We start from the raw sequence: 21974 nt of genomic DNA on the forward strand, positions 1-21974 counted from the left end.
GAAGGAATCTGGAGGTCACCTAGGCTAAGGATTGCAGGTGTTTTCCCCAAGAGTCAGTGTGCAGCCTTAGGCCTACAGAATTTTGTTTGGACAGCAAAGAGGTTTTGTTTTGCTTTGTTTTGTTATGTTCTTAATATAAGTTTGAGTGACTGTACGTGTACTCTTTCCAATTTGCTACAATGACCATCTCCCCAAATTTTCTTGCACTTGACAACTTCACATATTATGTTATCTGCTTGGTCTTTAAAAGTATTCTAGTGTTTTTATTCTAATGGCATCTTTGTCTTTATAAAGAGTGAAACTCAGATTGAAGAATTAAGCAATTTTTAAAATGAGCAAACCACTTTAAGTATTCCTTATAATAATAATAAACGTATATTTTGCACTCACAACATAATTTACATACATTAGCTCATTTGTTTCTCATATTTATTGGAATTTATTATTCATATTGCTAATAATACCGAAGCTCAGAGAGTTCTCATTAAGGTTGTTTTATCAGTTCAAATAAGCAGTAATGGATTAGATAAATATTTTATAAGCATTAATTTTCTAATTTGATTGTGGCTGTATAGGACAGTGTTTTGTTTTTTCTTTTAGGAGATATATGCTCAAGTATTTGGGGTGAAGGGGTATTGTAGCTTCAGTTTATTCTCCGTTGGTTCAGAAAATAGAGGAAAAGGCACTGAGGAAGCACATGTGATAAAACGTTAAAATTTGAGCAATCTGAGTGAAGAACATATGAAAATTCTTTGTACTATTTTTTTACCAGCTTTTCTGTAAATCTGCAGTTATTTAAAAATAAAAGAATTTTTAAAAGGCAGATAGACAAGACTTCCCACATATAGGTACTCTACTAGTAAACACATTTATGCTGTTGTTGCACTTTTTGGAGATGTGGTTTTAGCATTTCTCCCTGTATTTTTTAATTAAAAGAATTAAGTTTTTCAGTTAAAGGTACTATCTAATTTTTGTATAGGTTTTTATGGGTTTTCCAAAAATAGAGAGCATTATGCAGTATTCTTTTGGCTACCTCTAACAATGTATAGATTAATAAGGTAGTATTCCTTAGCAAAATTTTTGTACAACTTTTCCCTTTGTGCTTTCTGTAGCCTAAATCTGTCATTGTTGGATTAATTAAAGAAATGATTGCCAAATTTCAAGAGGAACTTCCCCTGTATTCTCTGTCATCATCTGACGAGGCACGGCAGGTAGACTTGCTAGCCTATATTGCAAAAATTACTGAAGGTTTGTATTTTTGTTAATAATAGAGTTATGAGTTTACAGTTTCTCACTAATATCCTTTATCTCTGCTACTTGATTTCTGTAAATAAATACATGCTTATATATATACATAATTGTGTTGGATTAAAAAATTCCTATGTATTTATCATAGGGTATTACCATATAGTTCCAATTAATATGGTTTCTTAAAATGTGAAAGATTAATTTTATCCTGACAGATAAAATAATTTGTTTTGTTCAAAACCACTTGATAAATATTAATGATCTCAAACCTTTTTCATTATATGTATATGTAGCTTTTTGCCTCCTTCAGTATATTGAACCAGAGAATCTGTGATTCTCATTGTTTTTCATTGAGGACAAAGGAAAATAACCATGCTTGCAACAATTTAGTAAGTTTTAAACATTTTTTTGCATTTTAGACTAGAGCAGTAAGAGTCACAATTTTTTTCAAAATTATGGAAATCCTATTTTCTTAAAGCTTAAAAAGGCATTTTCTTTTAAAAGTGGTAGCCTCTAGTAAAGTATTTAATATGAGATTCTTGTCTTCCTTGCATTTCATTTGTTCAAAAATATTTTTGAATGCCTGTATGGAGTGCCTAGTACCATCTTTTTTGTCCAAGTTATTAAAGTTTGGTATTTTTTTAATGCTAAAAAGACTTTTGATATTATTTAAAAATTATGATAATCTACTTTTCTTTTTAGGTGTCTCAGATATAAATTCAAAGAACTGGGCAAATCGTGAGAATAAAACAGTCAATAAAATTACCGTGGTTGGAGGTGGAGAATTGGGAATTGCCTGCACATTAGCAATTTCAGCCAAAGTACGTAAGCATAGTGGTTATAAATACACGTCATATTGCTACACTTTTAGGCAGTTTCTGTTTTAACACTCAGGAAATAATGGCTTTATTTTGTCATGTGGGAAAACCTCATTTTGCCTTAAAATATTTTTAGTAAGTTGACAAAAAAATAGCTGAAAGCTGTCATTAGTAATGTTTCATAATTAGTAGTTAGACATGGACTAGTCTTTGAAAACCTGGTTTGAACAATGGGCTCATCATCCTAATCCAAGGGAACCTCAGGTTGACACTCATCTGACTTAGTCACAAATGCTTTTGTGTTTTCTGAGTCATGCTGCTTTAATTAAACTCTTATTTAATATAATACTTAATTTAGCTCTTTCTAAAATTAACATTTTTTTTAAATTGCCTTTTCTTGTGTAATTACTCCACTTTCTTTTAGGATCATAGTTCCTGATTTGATATTTTACAGTGGTCTGAGATATGTCTATATTTTCATCAATCCTTTTTTACTGGATCTTTTCTATATAAATTATTTTTAGAAAGGCTTAAATCTCCCTCCATGGGAGAAGGCAATGGCAACCCTCTCCAGTACTCTTGCCTGGAAAATCCCATGGATGGAAGAGCCTGGTAGGCTGCAGTCCATGGGGTCGCTACGAGTCCCACACGACTGAGCGACTTCACGGTCCCTTTTCACTCTCATGGCATGGGTGGTTCAGTGGTAGAATTCTCACATGCCTTTTCACTCTCATGCATTGGAGAAGGAAATGGCAACCCACTTCAGTATTCTTGCCTGGAGAATCCCAGGGATGGCAGAGCCTGGTGGGCTGCCGTCTATGGGGTTGCAGAGTCGGACACAACTGAAGTGACTTGGCAGCGGCAGCAGCAGGGAGGTTGAGAAGACCCTCCCGGGCCCAGTGTCGTGGTAATAGCATGTCTGTGTCATTTGAGCAATGTAGCCCAAAATAGACTGGCTTTCCCTTGATATATTTGTTTGGTAGCTGGTATTTGAGTTTCTGTTCTATTAAAATCTGATTGACGTGTAAATTTGTCTCTTTCTATTTAAGATTTACTTATGTCTTGGAGGTAGGTTCTACTTCAGCAAAGAGTGAAATTGTATCTAGGGAGCTAGAAGATTTTAAAAGCAGACTATTCAGGACAATATATGCTAACTTGTAGCACATTATAGTTTCATTTCCTCCATCCTCCATCTGAATGCACTCTTCCTTCTTAATTGGAATTTGAAATGTTTGCAGATCTTTTGTTACTAAATAGAGTATTTCTATAAACATTGCCTTAGAAGTTGCTTATTTTCTTGTCTGAATTTTTTTTTTAGGTGTACAGAATCTCAGAAATAGTACTATGAGTGAGAGGGCATGAATAGTTTTTATGGTACTTATTATATATTGCTAGATTCCTCTTCAAACAGGCAGAAGTAATTTATGCTGCTAATAACAATGTATACATCAACCTCATTTTGGCATCCCTAACAGAACTGAGTTAGTGTAAGTTTAAGTGTAGTAAGTGGGCTTCTCTGGTAGCTCAGTTGATAAAGAATCCTCCTGCAGTGCAGGAGACCCTGGTTCGATTCCTGGGTCAGGAAGATCCCCTGCGGAAGGGATAGGCTACCTTATTCTTGGGCTTCCCTTGTGGCTCAGATGGTAAAGAATCCACCTGCAGTGTGAGAGACCTGGGTCTGATCCCTGGGTTGGGAAGATCCCCTGGAGGAGGGCATGGCAACCCACTCCAGTATTCTTGCCTGGAGAATCCCCATGGACAGAGGAGACTGGTGGGCTGCAGTCTGTGGGACCACAAAGAATTGGACACGACTGAGTGACCCAGCAGAGCACAGCACAGCACAAGAAGGCCCCTTAAAGTCATATTTAATGGTTAAAGTCTCACTATCAGTATTTGTCTGTGAACTGTCTAGATGGAAAGTTTTTTCTGTTTTTCCTTTTAAACATTAGTATTCTGAGGAATTCCCTTGCATTCCAGTGGTTAAGACTCCGCACTTCCAATGTAGAGGTACGAGTTTGATCCTTGGTTGGGGAACAAAGATCCCACATGCCCATGCGGCCCCAAAAAAGCAAAACAAAAGGAAAATAGTTAATATTTTGATAAGAGGTACAGTATTCAAATAGTGCAACAGTATGCAGCTAGTGCAGTAGTAGTCATAATAATGGCAATAACTAACATTTACTAAATGTTTGCTAGGTACCAGGCACTCATCTAAACACTTGATTCATTTTTATAACAACCTTATGGCTTAGGTACTATCATTACTGTCGTTTGACAAGTGGAGAAACCAGAGCATAGGGAGGTTACCCAATTTGCCCCAAATCATACTATTAATAAAAGGAGCCAGGGTTTGAGGCTGGGCAGTCTGTTTATGGATCCTGTATTCTATATCCTTACTACCCAGTGTGTGGCATTGGCATCATCTGAGATCTTATTAGAAATGCCTAATCTCAGGCCCTCTTCCAGATCTGTAGTTTAAAAATATCCCTCGTGATCAGTGTGCCTCACTGATCTTTTAAATGGTGACCTCTTAAAGGTTGAGAAGCTCTAAGTTAGGAGAGATGCTCAGGTCCTTTACTTTTTGGAAAAAGGACTCTCACAAAGGTAAATTGACTCTCAGGAATTTCTATGCCGTCATGTACAGTCAACCCACCATGGTACCCAGGGAGCTGTCTACCGGCATGTGGAGTATTTTCCATGAGATCTCTGGGAGAGAGAACTGCATGATAATTGGTTTTGTTTTAGCTCTATGTCTATTACCTTTTTTGTTTTCTTTAGAGAAACTTGACATTAATGTTGACTTTCATGCTAGGAATGACCAAATGGTGCTAAAATAACCAAATGCTAAATGACCAATGGTGCTAAAATAGACCAAAAAATCACTCTAGATTCTTTAGAATGGAAGTTATGACAAAACAAAAACAAACTCAAAAACAGCAGCAAACATATTGAGTGCACCATGTCGTCTTTATTACTTATTATCCCATCAAAAGAAACCTGCAATTTGTGACTTTTTGTTTAAACCCTGGTCAGTTCAGTTCAGCCGCTCAGTCGTGTCTGACTCTCTGTGACCCCTTGAACCACAGCACGCCAGGCCTCCCTGTCCATCATCAACTCCCAGAGTCCACCCAGACCCATGTCCATTGAATCGGTGATGCCATCCAACCATCTCATCCTCTGTCATCCCCTTCTCCTCCTGCCCTCAATCTTTCCCAGCATCAGGGTCTTTTCAAATGAGTCAGCTCTTCGCATCATGTGGCCAAAGTATTGGAGCTTCAGTTTCAGCATCAGTACACCCAGGAACTGATCTCCTTTAGGATGGACTGGTTGGATCTCCTTGCAGACCAAGGGACTCTCAAGAGTCTTCTCCAACACCACAGGTCAAAAGCATCAATTCTTCTGTGGTCAGCTTTCTTTATAGCCCAGCTCTCACATCCATACATGACCACTGGAAAAACCATAGCCTTGACTAGATGGACCTTTGTTGACAAAGTAATGTCTCTGATTTTTATTTATTTATTTTTTTGTCTCTGCTTTTTAATTTGCTGTTTAGGTTGGTCATAACTTTTCTTCCAAGGAGTAAGCGTCTTTTAATTTCATGGTTTCAGTCACCATCTGCAGTGATTTTGGAGCCCAGAAAAATAAAGTCAGCCACTGTTTCCCCATCTATTTGCCATGAAGGGATGGAACCAGATGCCATGATCTTAGTTTTCTGAATGTTGAGCTTTAAGCCGGCTTTTTCACTCTCCTCTTTCACTTTCATCAAAAGGGTTAGACACAGTTTTTAGTTAAGCGAAAGGATCACATCATTCAAGTGCATGATATTGTTTTCATGCTTGCATATCCCTTTTATTGCTGTTGTGTTACTTCCTTCATAAGAGAGTACATAAGGCCTATGTATGTTCTTCTTTGGGCTTCCCAGGTGGCGCAGTGGTAAAGAATCCACCTGCCAATGCAGGAGTTGCAACTGATATAGGTTGGGAAGATCCCCTAGAGTAGGAAATGGCAACTTGCTCCAGTATTCTTACCTGAAAAATTCCATGGACAGAGAAGCCTGACGGGCTACAGTCTATGGCGTCACAGAGTTGGACACAACTGAGGACCTGAGTAGACACACACACACACACAAACACATTCTTTAGCTCTCATCTCTGAATAAATTTCATCTGAATAACTGGCCATGTTCAGTGTAATACTGTTCTTTTTGTTTTTGCACTGTCCAGGGCATTGCAGACAAACTAGTCCTTTTAGACTTCTCAGAAGGGACCAAAGGAGGGATGATGGACCTTGACATCTTCAACCTGCCTAATGTGGAGATCAGCAAAGGTCTGGCTATTCTGCTTCAAAGATTTGTGCCTTGTTTGCCTCTGTATTTGAGTCAGTTTCTTGTAGACTATGTTTTAGGGCAGTTTCAGGTTCAGGGTGCTGTTGGGCGGAAGGTACAGAGGTTTTCTGTACACCTCCTGCCCTGTACATGCATGGGCTCTACATGGTCAGCGTCCCCTACCTGAGGCGTACAATTGACAGACCTCCCTGGGCACGTCATTATCATCCAAAGGCCGTAGTTTACATTAGGATTCACTCTGGTCTGTGTATTCTATGAGTGTGGACAAATCAAAGGTGTATTACCATTATAGTATCAAACAGTATTTCACTGCCCTAAAAATTCTCTTTGTTCTGCCTGGAGTCCTAGAATTTTAATGCTGAAAGCATCTTAAAGATCGCCTAGTCCACGTCCTTGAGTTTACATATTGGGAAACTAAGATTCATATAAATTAAGGAACTTGCCTTAAGTCATAGAGTGATTACAACTAATGATGTTAATAAGAGATAAGCAGATAACATTCGTATTGGTTGGAAGGATTTATTCTTGGTAACTGACTCACACCTTAGTATACATTATTTTCTCTAAATGCTTCCTTTTTCATAATATATTGGTTAATAACACTGTTTTTAGAGTTAGACAGATTGGGGTTTGCATACTAGTTTTGCCATTTGTCAGATTATATAATCTCTTGAAGTTCAATCTTATTATCTGTAAAATGGGAATTAATATATACCTCTTGGTATATAGCAAAGTGCTAACCCTAGGCTTTTTTTAAAAAAAATTGAATTCACATTGATTTCACTAAAAATATATTGTGAAAGTGAATTTTAACAGGAACAAAATGAGAGCTTATATCACTAATAAATGAAATTTAAAATGCTAAAAAGTAATATTTATTTCCTCTTTTTAATTCGGAAGATTTGCATCTATTTAACAATGTATGTAATATATTAGTATAGACACATATATATGTAGGTGAATATAAATATGATTGGGGATTAAAATTACTTTATTACTAGGGATGCATGATCAAAAAAATTGGAAGATCATTGAACTAGAGAATGTTTAGTCTCAGAAAACAGATTATAGCTAGAGTCAGGTTGTAATATGTTATAGTTGCTTAGCTTTCCTTTGCCTTTCCTTACGCAGGTCTCTTCTTAACCATATTTTCCAAGTGAAATATTGAGGCATATGATTTCACAAGCCTGAATGTACTAAGAACCACAGTGGATCTGAAAAGTTGAAATTGTACCTATAGGTTATAAATATTGAATATAGTAGTTGTGGCAAGTCTCTTGATCCCTGTAAGATACAATGGATTTATTTTCCTTCTCTGGAAAGAGTACAATAGTTGCCTTAATGATCCTTTTGTAGGATCCTTTGGGGAGCTGAGTATGGTCTTGTGCCTGCCCTTTCCAGGTACTGAAGTTCTTAAGGGACCTCTTAACCCTTCCAAATCTCTCCAGGAGAGACTGCTTAGTACATGGACCCTCGAGGCTGTGAGCCCATTTAGGACCTGAGGAAACTGTTTCTTCCTGTGTGTCTCATTAACCATCAGTAACTGTTTTTTCACGTAATTGAAAGACCACAGTCCTTGGAGTAGATATATAGGGTTTGGTGCTTGCCACCAAGTAAGGAGTTTTGAATGAATGAGGACTATTTTGGGGTAACTTTCATGTTCCCCTTGTTAATTTTGATTGCATATTCCTGATAACAGTTTAATTACTTTTATATGAAGTGATTTAATGTTACTAACATCTCAGATATGTTCTATGATATGGAAAAGCACATTAATAATTACTACAAAGTAAGCTCATTTTGACATTTTACTAATGCCCCATCATGACAGACATTGATGATCATCCTAGGGTTGTACTTTGCTCCGTTTGGATTTTTTAAGATAGCTGCTAAAATACTTTGGAGAAGGATATACATGTGTGTATATGACCCTGCAAATGAACATACTATATATACATAAACAAACAGTGTGTGCATAGACTAAATCTGGAGAAATAGTGAGGAATTGTTAAAAGAGTAGTTGCTTTAGGAGTCAGTTTGAGGAAACTGGTTCTGCACTTGTTTTTTGCACGTAATATTTTTATCCCCTTTTTTTTCTATTGTGCTACAATACATATGCGTAAATTTACATTAGGGATGGTGGGCACTTCACGGTGTTGTGCGACTATCACCACTATCTAGTTCCAGGACATTTTTCTCACCCTCGAAGGAAACCCTCCATACCTTAAGCAATCACTACCCTATTTTCCCTCTCCCCAAGGCCCGGGCAGTCACTGACCTGTTCTGTGGATTTGCCTTTTCTGGATATTTCATACGAATGGAATTATATAGCATGTGACCTTTTGTGCCTGGCTTTTTTCACTTAGGAGAATGTTTTCAGGATCATCCATATTGTAGCGTGTATCAGTGCATCCCGCCTTTTTGTGGCTGAATAACATTCTGTGGTGTGGATGTGCCGCATTTTATTTATCTGTTTGTCAGTTGCTATGCATTTGGGTTGCATCATTTTGCTATTGTGCGTAGTGCTGCTATGAGCATGTATGTGCAAGTATTTGTTTGAACACCTCTTTTCAGTTCCTTTAGGGATGTCCCCAGAAGTGGAATTACCGGGTCATACGGCAATTCTGTGTTAAAGTTATTGATGAATTTATAGTATCATTTTGAAGATCATTATTAACAGCACATAGAGATCTAAATACCTGTATTTCTTTGAACAGCTTCTTTTTTTTTTTTTGAACAGCTTCTTAATAATACTCCATCATATGGATGAGTATCTCCTCTTGGTAGACATTTAATTTTTTTGTTTGTTTGTTTGTTTGTTTGTTTTTTGGTGATTACAAATGATGCTACAGAGAACATTGTGATGTAAAAATCTTTGTGTATTTCTCTACTCAATAGGATAAAGTAGAATTACTGGGTCAAAAGTTGTTTCTATTTATTTTAAGTAAAATTTTTCTTTAATTTTGGCTGTGCCTTGAGGCATGCAGGATATTAGTTCCCAGACCAGGGATTCAGTGCTTACCCCCTGCAGTGGAAGCACAGAGAGTCCTAACCACTGGTCTGCCAGGGAATTCACAAAAGGTGTTTTTTAAAATATATATTTTTGAGTTGTACTAATTTATACTCTCACCAGTAGTTTAAGAAGGTTCCTGTTTCCTTCTTGCTGATTTCTTTTATATTAAACAGAGCTAATAGAATAATTATCCTATGATATTATTTTGATCATGTCATTTCCTGGCTGAAGACACAATTATGTTGGTCTCTTATCTTTTAGTAATAATTATAGATGCCATGTTTTTTCAGGGAATCAGTAATGTATTCTAGCTAATTTACATGTATTCATATCCCATTACTGCTCTTAGTTTATTTTATAGATTGCTCAGAGAGATTGTGGCTTTAGTCACACTGGCATTTCAAGTAAGTTTGTTACCAATTTCTTATGATTCATTCCAGAAATAGTCTCTGCATACATGAGCAAAAATGTGTGTAAGGGTATGTCTGTGCCTAGAGAAAAAAAAGTTCAGTAGTTGAATATTATAAGTTGTTGTTGACATACAGAACAAAGTAAAATTTGTTCAATAGTCAGTGGGTTATAGGTTGATCACTTGTGTGAAAATCACCTGTGTGCTTTTTAAACTTACAGAAGCCTGGAGTCTACCCCAGGCCTATGGAGAGAGTAAAAGGTTTTGAAGCAGGAAGCCTTTCTTGCACTTGGTATTGCTCTGTTTCCTTTAGAGTCATCATTGAGGGTGAGGGCATTTCCATCATTCAAAGTAGAGGAAGCTACAGGAGGAAAAGAAAAGAAAAATCCTGGCAAGATAGGTTGGGGCCTGTCTTGGTTGTAGGGTCATAGTTAACCATTCACTGATATTTAATAATATGGACAAGCTCCCTCATCCTTCCAGATATCAATTTCCTTTCATTTTATGAGTATAGGACTGAGTTTCTAAATACAGCATAATGTTCAACAGCACTGTAAAGCCAGATTGCCTGGGCTTGACTTCTGACTCTGCTATTTACTAGCTCTATAACTTTGAGCAAGTTACTAAACTTCTCTATGCCTCAGACTCCTCATCTATAAAATGGGGATGATATGGACCCCACAGTGTGTTGTGGATTACATTAAATGAGTACGTACATGTCAAGGTCTTAGAACAGTACCTGGCACATAGAAGTGGTATGGAAGTGTTAACTATATACCTTTCACTTCTCATGTCTTCTAGTACTGAGATTTAGACTCATCACCAGGTTTTTCCTCTGAGCATTAGAAAATAGGAATTAAGAGTACTCATCAAGAAACATAATTAAAATCTAGGACTTCAGTTTTTTGGATCTCTACTCCCACAATTGTGTCAGAATATGAACTAAAATTGGATAATGCATCTCACAGACACATTGCACACAGGTTCCCTTCTTCGGCTTGTTTAGAAAAATGGCCTTAAGAGGCTTAATTAAGACTGTAAACCCTGGAATCTACTCATTGTCTCACTAGGATGCTAATAAAGATTTATACGTGTTGACTGAACTGGTATCTCTCTAGTTACTTTATTATTTTTCCGCTGTTTCTGATGCTGACAATTCTGGCCACTGTTTCGGCATGTACTTACTGCAAGACAGTGCTTCCCTGGTGGCCCAGACAGCAAAGCGCTGCCTGCAATGCGGGAGACCTGGGTTTGATCCCTGGGTCGGGAAGATCCCCTGGAGAAGGAAATGGCAACCCACTCTAGTACGTTTGCCTGGGAAATCCCATGGACAGAGGAGCCTGGTGGGCTACAGTCCATGGGGTCGCAAAGAGTCGGACACGACTGAGTGACTTCAGTTTCAGTTTACTGCAAGACATACTGTGTAATAGAAAGTAATGCAGTTGTAAAATAGCTTAAGTGTGCATAAGGGTCAGAGGCATGAATTCTGAACTGCTTTTCCTACGTCATAACAGTTGCTTATATGTAAGTCCCATTAGAAGAACCTAAAACCAAGATACTGGACTTCAACGTAAGAAAAAGTAGAAAATGAGCCAACACTATTTAAAGATTTTCAAATCATTTTTTTCCTCTTTGGAGTAGAATCCTTAATAAATAAAGCAGATACAAGCAGCAGTGCACTGCTTGCAGAGGTCAAAGTAAATAGCATGAAACTGTGCCTGCCAGCCATCTTTCCACTTTTTACTCTTCCTGCATGGTCTCTGAGTCACTTTCAAGGAACTCTAGGACTCCCAAACTTAACAGTTTAAAAATCAGTGATGTAAGTGATTATAGGTGCATTCTGCCTATAGCATATTTTTCTAAATGTATTTATCTTTTCTGCTCTTTCCTCCTTTGGGATACACTGTTGCTTCTAATTCTCTTTCTGGAACAGATCTCAGCATTGTCTCATCCTGATCTGGAAGCAACTGCTAAAAGCTGTGTAATTGCAGAAAAGAGAAACCTGATGAACAAGAACTTGGTTAAAACCTTTATCTTGAGCTCAGACTGTTTCTTTTTATTCATTAGATTTGTCTGCCTCTGCTCATTCCAAGGTGGTGATCTTCACAGTCAACTCTCTGGGTAGTTCTCAGTCCTACCTCGATGTGGTACAGAGCAATGTGGACATGTTCAGAGCCCTTGTCCCAGCTCTGGGACATTATAGTCAGCACGGTATCCTGCTCGTTGCATCTCAACCAGGTATAAGGTTTTATTCTAAATGAATTTGATGGCCCAGTGCTTCAGTAGAATTGCCATTTCTGATAAAAGTCATAAAACAGGGTTATAAAGGGACAGCTGGAGTATTCAGTTAAATTGCTCTTTTGATGAACAAGGCAGCACTTTCCACATCCTGTCAGCCAGTTACTACTACTGACTGGCATTAACTAGAAGGTTACAACTTAACAATTTTTTATGCAGTACTACTTTTAATATGTTAGCCATGCCTTTCACAGTGAGAAAACAGTTAAACGCCCATGATGCAATATCTTATAGGAAAGATATTAACTCAGAAGTGTCATAAGATGCTAGAGTGAGCACGCCAGAGTGGATTTTTAACATTTTTTACTTTAAATTGTTTCTCAAATTACTTGAGAAATTTTTTCAAAGGATTAGATGGTACTGGACTCAAATGAGTGAACAGATTTTTTTTTTTAATGTTCCCAATAGAGGAGTATGATAGGCATTTCACTTGTTTTCTTACAGTAATTAATTGAAAGACGTTGGTCTTAAATTCCTGACATGTTTTTGGCACAGAATAAAAAAATAGTTGTGTTTTTGTTGATAATGTTGTACTACATGGTGGTGGTGTATGAATCAGTATTTTAATTTCAAGGAAGAAATTCACCTTAAGCTAGATGTAGAAGAGAACTTGATCAGTGAAAAAAATTATCTTCTGGTTTTCTATACCCAGTTTTCATCTTTCATCCTTAACTGCTCTAGGACATGATCTGTTTTCCACTCTTAAAAATTTATATTTAATACAAAGTTATGTAAAATGCTGAATACTGGTTAGTTGTTTTTAATTGTTAATTAATATAAATTTATATATATATTAAAAATAAATAATGCTTTATAGTGCATTTAAGACCTAAGAATAATATATACAGGTTTTGATATACTTATTAAAATATTTTGTTTAGGAACTAGGCTAGAAGTATATTTTTTAAAATAAATTTATATTTTCACCTTGCTGTAATATTTAGTGGAAATCATGACCTATGTGACTTGGAAACTGAGTACATTTCCTGCAAACCGAGTGATTGGAATTGGGTGCAATCTGGATTCACAGAGATTACAATATATTATTACAAATGTCTTGAAGGCACAGACTTCAGGAAAAGAAGTATGGGTTATTGGTGAGCAGGGAGAAGACAAAGGTAAGAAATACATGTTTGTTAGTTATGTGTATTGATAATCTACATCATCAGAGGCCATGGTATGCACATATGCACAGTTCTGGGGACTCCAGTTGTGGAGTCAAGTTGGTTTTCCTTCCACATTTGAGTGCCTTTTGTGTGTGGCCCCCTGTATTGTGAATAAACTCTACAAACGTGTCATTCTAATTGTATTTACTTTTCTGTAAATAAAAGGCAAGACTCCTTAGGTTATATATTTTTATTTTTATATTTTGTATTTGAATTTCAGCATCCAGGATGAATTTAAAAGTTTAATTTTCTGGAGAGCAACATTTAAATAAACCCTAAAGCATACATAGGTCTTCCTTGTTGGGTCAGACAGTAAAGAATCTGCCTGCAATGCAGGAGACCCAGGTTCAATCGCCGGATCTGGAAGGTCCCCTGGAGGAGGGCATGGCAACCCACTGTAGCATTCTTTCCTGGAAAATCCCATGGATAGAGGAGCCTGGCGGGCTACAGTCCATGGTGTCGCAGAGTCAGACATGACTGAGTGACTTTTACACACACACACAGCATGTACAGAACTCTTTCCTTTACTTTCCCATCCTGCAGTCTTGCTTACTTTTCCTAAGTCCAGACTTTCTCCCTAGGTGCATACTTCTTTCTCTTTCTCACCTTTTACACAGAATATCACTCTATTAACCCTTAAGGCCCCCCCTTTTTTTCTTTTAACCAGCTACTTGCTTTATGCTCTGTCCCTACCATAGAAACCATTCATAAAATCTAGTCCCCCTAGATTTGAAAGCCTTTTTTCCTGTCCCATAAGATTGCTTTCCCTATTTAATTCAATAACCTCTTTTTTCTTTATTATTTCTCTCATGCTATAAAGTCAGGTTGGTCTGGTGATAAAAGTGCTTTTTCCTGAGCTTGCTCAATTTTATTCATTTTAAACAAGTATACTTGCTCACTACTGTAAGATGTCAGTGTGATCCAGAAGAGGCACAGAGCAAAGCCTCTTCCTTCACCATTCTTAAAAATTATTCCAGGGACTTCCCTGGTGGTCCAGTGGTGAAGACTTTGCCTTCTAGTGCAGAGGGTTGGGTTCAGTCCCTGGTTGGGGAGCTGAGATCCCACGTGCCTGGGGCCAGAAAACCAAAACATGAAATAGAAGCAATCTTGTAAAAAATTAAATAAAGATTTTTAAAATGGTCCACATCAAAAAATCTTTAAAAAAAATTATTTTAGAGCAATAAGAAAAATTTTTTAATAAAGCTATTTTGGCTGACATTAAAAGTATAGGATATTCTCTTTATTAAGGGCCAGAATGAATATATTTTAGATTTCCAGTGCTTAGACACTTACAAGTGAGCATTTAACATGGGTTGAAATGACTGGAGAAAATTCTATGCAGGCCATCATTGAACTGCACTTTGGAAGAATGAATAGGATTCAAATAAACAGGCAAAGAGTGAAAGAGACATTCCAGGAATGGGAAAACATGCAAAGGCACACACTTAGGTATGGCATATTCGTGGGATAAAAAAATCTAGACAGGTTGTTGCAGAGTTTCAACCAGATAAGCTTGGTTGATAACTCATTGGTAACTCATTTTGGAGGTATTTTTTTCTTGAATACCTGATAAAGGGTTGGAAAGATTATCAGGCAGAGGGGAACTATTAAAGGTATTTGAGCATGCGAGTGATATGTTGAAAAGGTAATCTGGAGGGAATTTCATTACTTCCTCATTTAAAGTGTATTGTTGTTGTTCCAGTTGCTAAGTCATGTCTGACTCTTAAAGTGTATTATTACTACTTTATTCATCCTATAGATGCTGAGAGCACAATGTGGAAAAGAACTTCTCTGCCTGTAAGGAAGTGATCATTTAACTCAAGAACTGGAGGAAGATTTAAAATCTGTATAAATGTGCACTGGCTACCTAGAAAGTTCAGTGCTAGACTGACTCAGGCAGTAGAATAAACCTTTATAAAACCTGACTACGTGATTCAAGCAGACATAGCTTTTCAGGCTCAAAATGCTTACTGACACTAAAGACTAATCAATAGAATGAGAAAAGGGGAGCAAATAAGAACTTGGATGAGATTTATCTGAGTAACATGTCTAGGGATTCAAATAAACCCAAGACCCCAAATGTTTGCCATTTGAGTTCTGATCCATGTTAATCTCTTGCCTGTCTGATAATCGTAAATCTCCCAGTTAATTTGCTCTTTTCCCTCTAGTACCCTATAAATGATGCCAAATTAATAATGATATTAGCTAAAACTTACAGGGTTTGCAGTATGTTTCACATATTAATTCAGTCTTCCTAAATCACATTCTTCTTTTCAAAAACTTTCACAGGCTTCCTCTGACCAAATCATTAAATTCTTTTACTTGCTATTCAAGTAGTCCCAAAATACAGCCCTAATCTTCCTTCGCAGTTATAGTTATGGAGGCAGTCATGTTGTTAGAGAGCTGGAAGCCACTCAAAGGGCCATGGATTACAGTTTGTGGTAGGGAGTCAGCAATGAATGCGGGAATAGTAGGAGTGACCACTCCAAGAGCCTTTTCAGGTCAGAGAAGGACTAAAACCAGGTCTTGTGCATCTCGGCCCTGCCCCACAGCTTTGCTTCAGCCACAGGGATCTGTGCCCACTGTGTTTACTTTTTTCATAATCCCTTCTCCTTCTCACTCAGCATATTCAAATCTTATTCTTCAAGGTCTCAGTTAAGTCCCTCTTACTTATGCTTTGAAGTTTTTCCTGATCACATCATCGCACAGATTCCTTCATTCCTTTGAGTTAAAAGCTTTTGCTAGCTAAATGCAATTAACCATATATTGTCTCAAGATGTTTATTCTTTCATAAGTTGCTGTTTATTCTGATCCAATTTGAGTTTTGTCTGTGTACCTTCTCCTTATTGAAAGGGTAAATTATTAAGCTGTTCTTTTGACCAGCTTTTGAATGTACGACTTTTTAAGTCGTACATTCACATTGCAAAACAATTAAGTAGTACAAAAGGATAATGTAGTGAAAAATGTCTCCCTTCTATGCCAGACACCTAGTCCCTCTCTCTAGAAGCAATGCCACCTCTTAGAAATGTTCTGTGTAAGGACAAGCATATGAAATATATATCATACATCATTCTCCACCTTGCCTTCTTTCTAATTGTTGTGACTTGGAAATGACTGCAGAATAACATATATAGATATCATTCATTCTTTTTAAGTACTGGAATACCAAAATGTAACCAATCCCCTAAATTATAATTTTTGAATTAATAAGAACATTTTACATTATGGTTAGATGAATATCTCAAATTATAAAGAGAAAATAAAGAATGGTGTGACTCAATGAGTAAACCTGAGACACTTTGCTGACTGCTTTTGGAGCTACATAAATGAATAAAGACCCTGTCTTCAGGCAGGTTAGAGACTGATACAGAAAGTGACTCTAATAGGCAGTATTGATGAGCCATAGAGAGGTCCAAGAGAAGCAGGGTAAAAGCACAAGGAACTGGGCTTCCCTGGTGGTCTAGTGGTTAAGAATCTGCCTTGCAATGCAAGGCACACCAGTTCCATCCCTGGTCCAGGAAGATTCCACATTCCTTGGAGCAACTAAGCCTGAGAGCTGCAACTACTGAAGCCCTTGTGCCTAGAGCCCATGCACCACAAGGAAGAGTAGCCCCTACTCCCTGCAACTAGAGAAGGCCTACATGCAGCAGCGAAGACCCACCACAGCCAAAAAATAAATAAATAAATAATTTTTTTTTTTAAGTACAAGGAATGGAACTCTCAAGTTGAACTAGAAATAGATGTAGATGGATGTGAATTGAGATTACTTAAATATAGTTTATGTAATATTTGATACAGAGAATATATATATATTATATATAATGTATATATTTGTTTTAAAACATAGTTGGCCAAACATTCATGAATCCATACTCAATTAAGAACATTATGAATGCCAGTGAAACTACTTACGTACTCCACAACCCATCTCCCTATGTCTAGTCTTGTCTCATGTTCATGCCCTGTCGTGAGCCCATGGACTGTAGCCAACCAGGCTCCTCTGTCCATGGAATTTTCCAGGAAAGACTGGACTGGGTTGCCATTTTCTCCTTCAGGGGATCTTCCCAATCCAGGGATCGAACCTGCATTTCCTGCGTTACAGGTGGATTCTTTACCACTGAGCCTTGGACTGCTGTCAGAGCACTTTTTATCATGTCTTCTACTTTGTTTCAGAAATAATTACATCCACTGATTGGTGGGTTTCCCTGGTGGCTCAGATGGTAAAGAATCTGCCTGCGATGCAGGAGATCAGGGTTCCATCCCTGGGTTGGGAAGATCCTCTCTGGAGTAGGGAATGGCTACACCCTCTAGTATTCTTGGGTTTCCCAGGTGGTGCTAGCAGTAAAGAACCCACCTGCCAATGCAGGAGATAAGGATGCTGGTTCATTTCCTGGGTTGGGAAGATCTCCTGGAGAAGGGCATGGCTCACCCACTCCAGTATTCCTGCCTGGAGAATCCAGTGGACAGAGGAGCCTGGTGGGCTACAGTCCATACGGCTGCAAAGAGTCGGACACTGAAGTGACTTAGCAGGCACGCATGCGCTGATAGGTAGTCTTCCCTTGGGTTAGAGGCTCCCTCTGCTGGTTTTCCTCTGCTGGGCTTCCCTGGTGGCTTAGACACCAGGAAATCCACCTGCAATGTGGGAGAACCTGGGTTCCACTCCTGGGTTGGGAAAATCTGCTGGAGAAGGGAATGGCTACCCACTCCATTGTTTTTGGTCTGGAGAATTCCATGGACAGAGGAGTCTGGCAGGCTATAGTCCATGGGGTCACAAAGAATCAGACATGACCGAGCGACTCACTTTCTGCTGGTTTCATGTGTAGACACCAGTTGGTTATGTCTTTGTATGGGTGACACCATAGCAAAATTAGAATTATTTTTTTATTGAGTGCTTAGTCTGTGTATTAAATGTTTTGTAATCTCATTTAAAATTTAAAAACACCCCAAAAAGGAGGTGGTGGTTTTTTCCAAATCAATATACAAGGAAGCTTAAGACTCAGTGAGTTTAACAACTTGTCCAAGGTTACACATATAGTAAGGGCAGAACTGAGATTTGAACACTGGGTCTGACTGCAAAACTGTGCTTTTTCTTGGGGTGACTTAATTAGATAATTTCTCTTAAGCCATTAGTATAGTGTCTGGCACAGATAAACACCCAGTAAATGGTAGCTGTTATGACAGTGATCAAGATGGAAAGATGGTGAGGAAGAGAAAATTGGCAAAGGGACATGGAAAACTACACTTCGAAATAGGCAACATTAAGATTTAGAAACAGTTATAAGAATAACAGATGTGTAAGTAAAATTATTCTCTTTAGTTATTTCCTCACAAATGACAATTACAGCATGACGTGGGGAAGAATTCCATGACATGTAAGACCCTTCAGGATCTGTTTCCTGCTTCCTTCCTGAGCCTCATCTTCTGCCATCTGACAAGCAGTTTATGCTCGTCACATGATCAGCTTGTAGCTTCCTGAGGGGCTCATGCTCTCTCAAGCTTCCTTGCCTTTGCACCTGATACTTCCTTTCCCTGAACATCCATTCATTTGGCTAAGTCCTACTTATCCTTCAAGACTGGGCTTGAGTGCCATCTCTCCCAGGAAGCCTTCCTTAATTCTCCAGGTTAAGTAAGTTCATGCCTCTATTATACTCCTTATCACAGTGTTATAATTGCATGTTTACCTGTCTTCACCCCACCAGACTGTAAACTCTTGAACTTGGAATGGCCTCAGTAAATATGTTTTGAAGTGAATGAATGATCTTGATACCATCTTTTTGTAACCATAGGTCATTGCTATGCTCCACCAAATTAATTACAACATGTGATTTGGAGCTGCTGTTTTTAGCTGTGATAGTGAAATCATGTAAAGTGCAGGTAACTCCTTCAAGTGATGTTTTAGAAATCCAGGGACTGGACCTCAAAACAGTGTTAGCTCTTCTGCTGTATGCATCAGTCTTACCTAAGGGGTAGGTGTTATGTGTAATGGAAAAAAAAAATCCCATGGTCATTTTTTATTAAAATTTTTGGGACCAGAGGATTACTATTCTTAAGGAACAGAACCAGAAAGATAAGGATTGATTAGATGCAATATTTGAAAGGGATCCTTAAACTAGGATAAATATACACTTAGGAAGTGTGAACAGTTGGGCAATAAGTGAACAAAAAATGAAATAATTAAGTCTATCTAAACTTAACTGAAAATCCTAATGACTGTGTCAGAAGCAAATTTGAATATAGTGAAGCTTTCTCCATCTCTCTGAACATTGTTTTCTCATGGCTCTTAAAACTCTAAACTCAGAGAGGAAAGATGAAACGTGATTATGTTTGTAATAATAGCAGTAATACTCATAATTAAATTCCAGACATCTTGGTGTCCTTTCTTTTCCCATACCTACCTTTCCCTTTTTATTTATTTTCCTAAGGTCTGTAAATGCTTGTTCATCTAGCAGACACTTCCCTGCAATTTTCTGTCTATTGTGAATATACTAATAATGTACCAAACTTATTTTTAGAAAATAATTCATGTATAGTCCTATTCAAATGAAACATTTAAAAAAAAGACCCTTATTAATTTCTCCACATGCATTTGTACTCTTCATGTAACAATTTTTGGTTTTGCTTTTTTTACTTAATATAAGAACTTCTATGACCTTCAGTGGTTGTCATTGACATAGACACTGATGCTGAGGTTTTTGTTTTTTTTTTAATCTTACTTAATTGAACCAGAGATGCTCAAGTGTCTGTCTGGAAGCTGCTGCATTCCTTGAGGACTTTTGAGGATCTCCCACAAATCATCTAGTCTGTTACAGTGAAAGGGGTAGTCCTCAAGTGTTTGCCATGGTACTGCTGTGAACTTCATTTCTATTAGGGAATAATGATTTCCCCTTCACTTCAGCCTTCCGAATTCTTCTCATAGGAAAATCTTTGTAAAGTCAAAGCCATAATCATCTTCTCCCAAAAAGGGGAGATACAAAATCCCATATGCCATTCTATTCATCTCGATAGTGTTCATTTCTTTCTAGCTCAATCATTCTTTGTCCTGGGGAAACTTAAAGATATAAACTGCAATCTCTAGTGACCCCATTAACATTAAATAATCAGGGAACCATAGAGAAAGATGAAAACTGATTTTTAATATCTACAAATATATATGTATATAAAAGCAAAAAAACCTTCTAAAACTTTTCCATGTTTTCCAACTTAACCGTTCCAAGTATGTTTTCCTCTTTGTTTAATATAATTACGGATTGTGTGTGAGGTCGATTCTGTATTACCTCTTGTGCATTCTTTCATTTGGTAGAGAATCTGTGCCAGAGGACAGACACAGAAGGACACATGATCCCTGCCCCCCCGGAATCTTACAATCAGTTTGAGGAAGGAAGGTGTCCTTTGTTGCTGATGCTGAGAAATCACTAATTGACCTCATTTTTAATGCAGTTTAGAAGAGCTATGGGAATTCTCTGGCAGTCCAGTGGTTAGGGCTTGACACTTTTACTGCCGGGGCCTGGTTTCAGTCCCTGGTCAGGGAACTAAGATCCTACAAGCTGCACGGTGCAGCAAAAAAATAAAACAAGAAAAAGAAGACTTGTTAAGTGTAAAATATGTCTTACATATCTGAATGTATTTCTATTTTGCCTACCCAAAGATTTGTATCAAAGAATGTCTTCACAGTGATGAGAAATCATTGACTATTAAAAAGGTTTCAGAATGTTACTTTAAATTTTGTATTAAAGTATAAATATCTATGTCACATGTATAGCTTTGAGTTTTTAAATTGATTTTATAAATGGTGCAGTGAGAGGAAATGGAAAACCCAAACATGCTCTTAGAAAACAGGACCCTGCTCTCTTAACAGTCTCGTCCAGCGTGTGTGCGCTTAGTTGCTCAATCGTATCTGGCCTCTGTGACCCCATGGACTGTAGCCTGCCAGGCTCCTCTGTTCGTGGGATTCTCCAGGCAAGAATACTAGAGTGGGTTGCCATGCCCTCCTCCAGGGGATCTTCCCAACCCAGGGAGCAAACCTAGGTCTCTCGCATTGCAGGCAGATTCTTTACCGCCTGAGCCACCAGGGAAGCCCAAGAATACTGGAGTATGTAGACTATCCCTTTTCCAGGGGATCTTCCCGACCCAGGAATCAAACAGGGATCTCCTGCACTGCAGGCAGATTCTTTACCAGCTGAGCTGCCAGGGAAGCTGTAGGTGACCAAATTATTTGTCATCTGGTGATAGAAATTAGTCAGTGTGGTTCCCAGGGGAGCAAATGCCAAGGGCTTACAGCACATGGGAGCCTATTATACACTGCCTGCTGAGAAAGTCTTTCTACTCAGTCAGTAAAATGGCCCAGTGTTGTTGAGAGAGAATAGGTAACGGGCTGCAGGTAGACTCTGGGATCATGTTTTGAGGGAACTACGGCTCCATGTCTTCTCACCCCAGGCAGTCAGTACAGCACAGTTAGTGCCACCAGTGGAAGTATGTAACCATCCAGAAGGGGGGAAATATTCATGAAGTTTGATACAGGTACCCTTGACTGCAAATGATCCTTTATCACATTATTCCTTAGAGAGTTATTGACAAGATAATAACCAATTTTTCATTTAATTTTTAGTGCCCATATGGAGTGGCCAAGAGGAAGTAACAAATCATGACTCTCAGATGCAGCTGTCCAACAGGTAACGCT

General features: G+C 38.0%; 1 protein-coding gene across 5 annotated transcripts in view; it reads left to right on the forward strand.

The window, feature by feature from the left end:
- The window catches only part of UEVLD (UEV and lactate/malate dehyrogenase domains), a 54367-nt gene that overhangs the window by 25787 nt on the left and 6606 nt on the right, over nucleotides 1–21974 (forward strand). For 2 of the 5 annotated variants that reach the window (XM_065937262.1, XM_065937266.1), the window contains 6 exons: nucleotides 1113–1248; nucleotides 1951–2069; nucleotides 6290–6392; nucleotides 11901–12071; nucleotides 13076–13249; nucleotides 21903–21966. In XM_065937262.1, the coding sequence (XP_065793334.1) occupies nucleotides 1113–1248; nucleotides 1951–2069; nucleotides 6290–6392; nucleotides 11901–12071; nucleotides 13076–13249; nucleotides 21903–21966 (767 nt within the window). Of the gene's footprint in view, nucleotides 1–1112; nucleotides 1249–1950; nucleotides 2070–6289; nucleotides 6393–11900; nucleotides 12072–13075; nucleotides 13250–21902; nucleotides 21967–21974 lie in introns of those variants that run through there. The other 3 variants (XR_010663414.1, XM_065937263.1, XM_065937265.1) reach the window with 3 other exon arrangements.

This window comes from Muntiacus reevesi, chromosome 5, assembly GCF_963930625.1.
Source record: "Muntiacus reevesi chromosome 5, mMunRee1.1, whole genome shotgun sequence".
Lineage (NCBI taxonomy): Eukaryota > Metazoa > Chordata > Mammalia > Artiodactyla > Cervidae > Muntiacus > Muntiacus reevesi.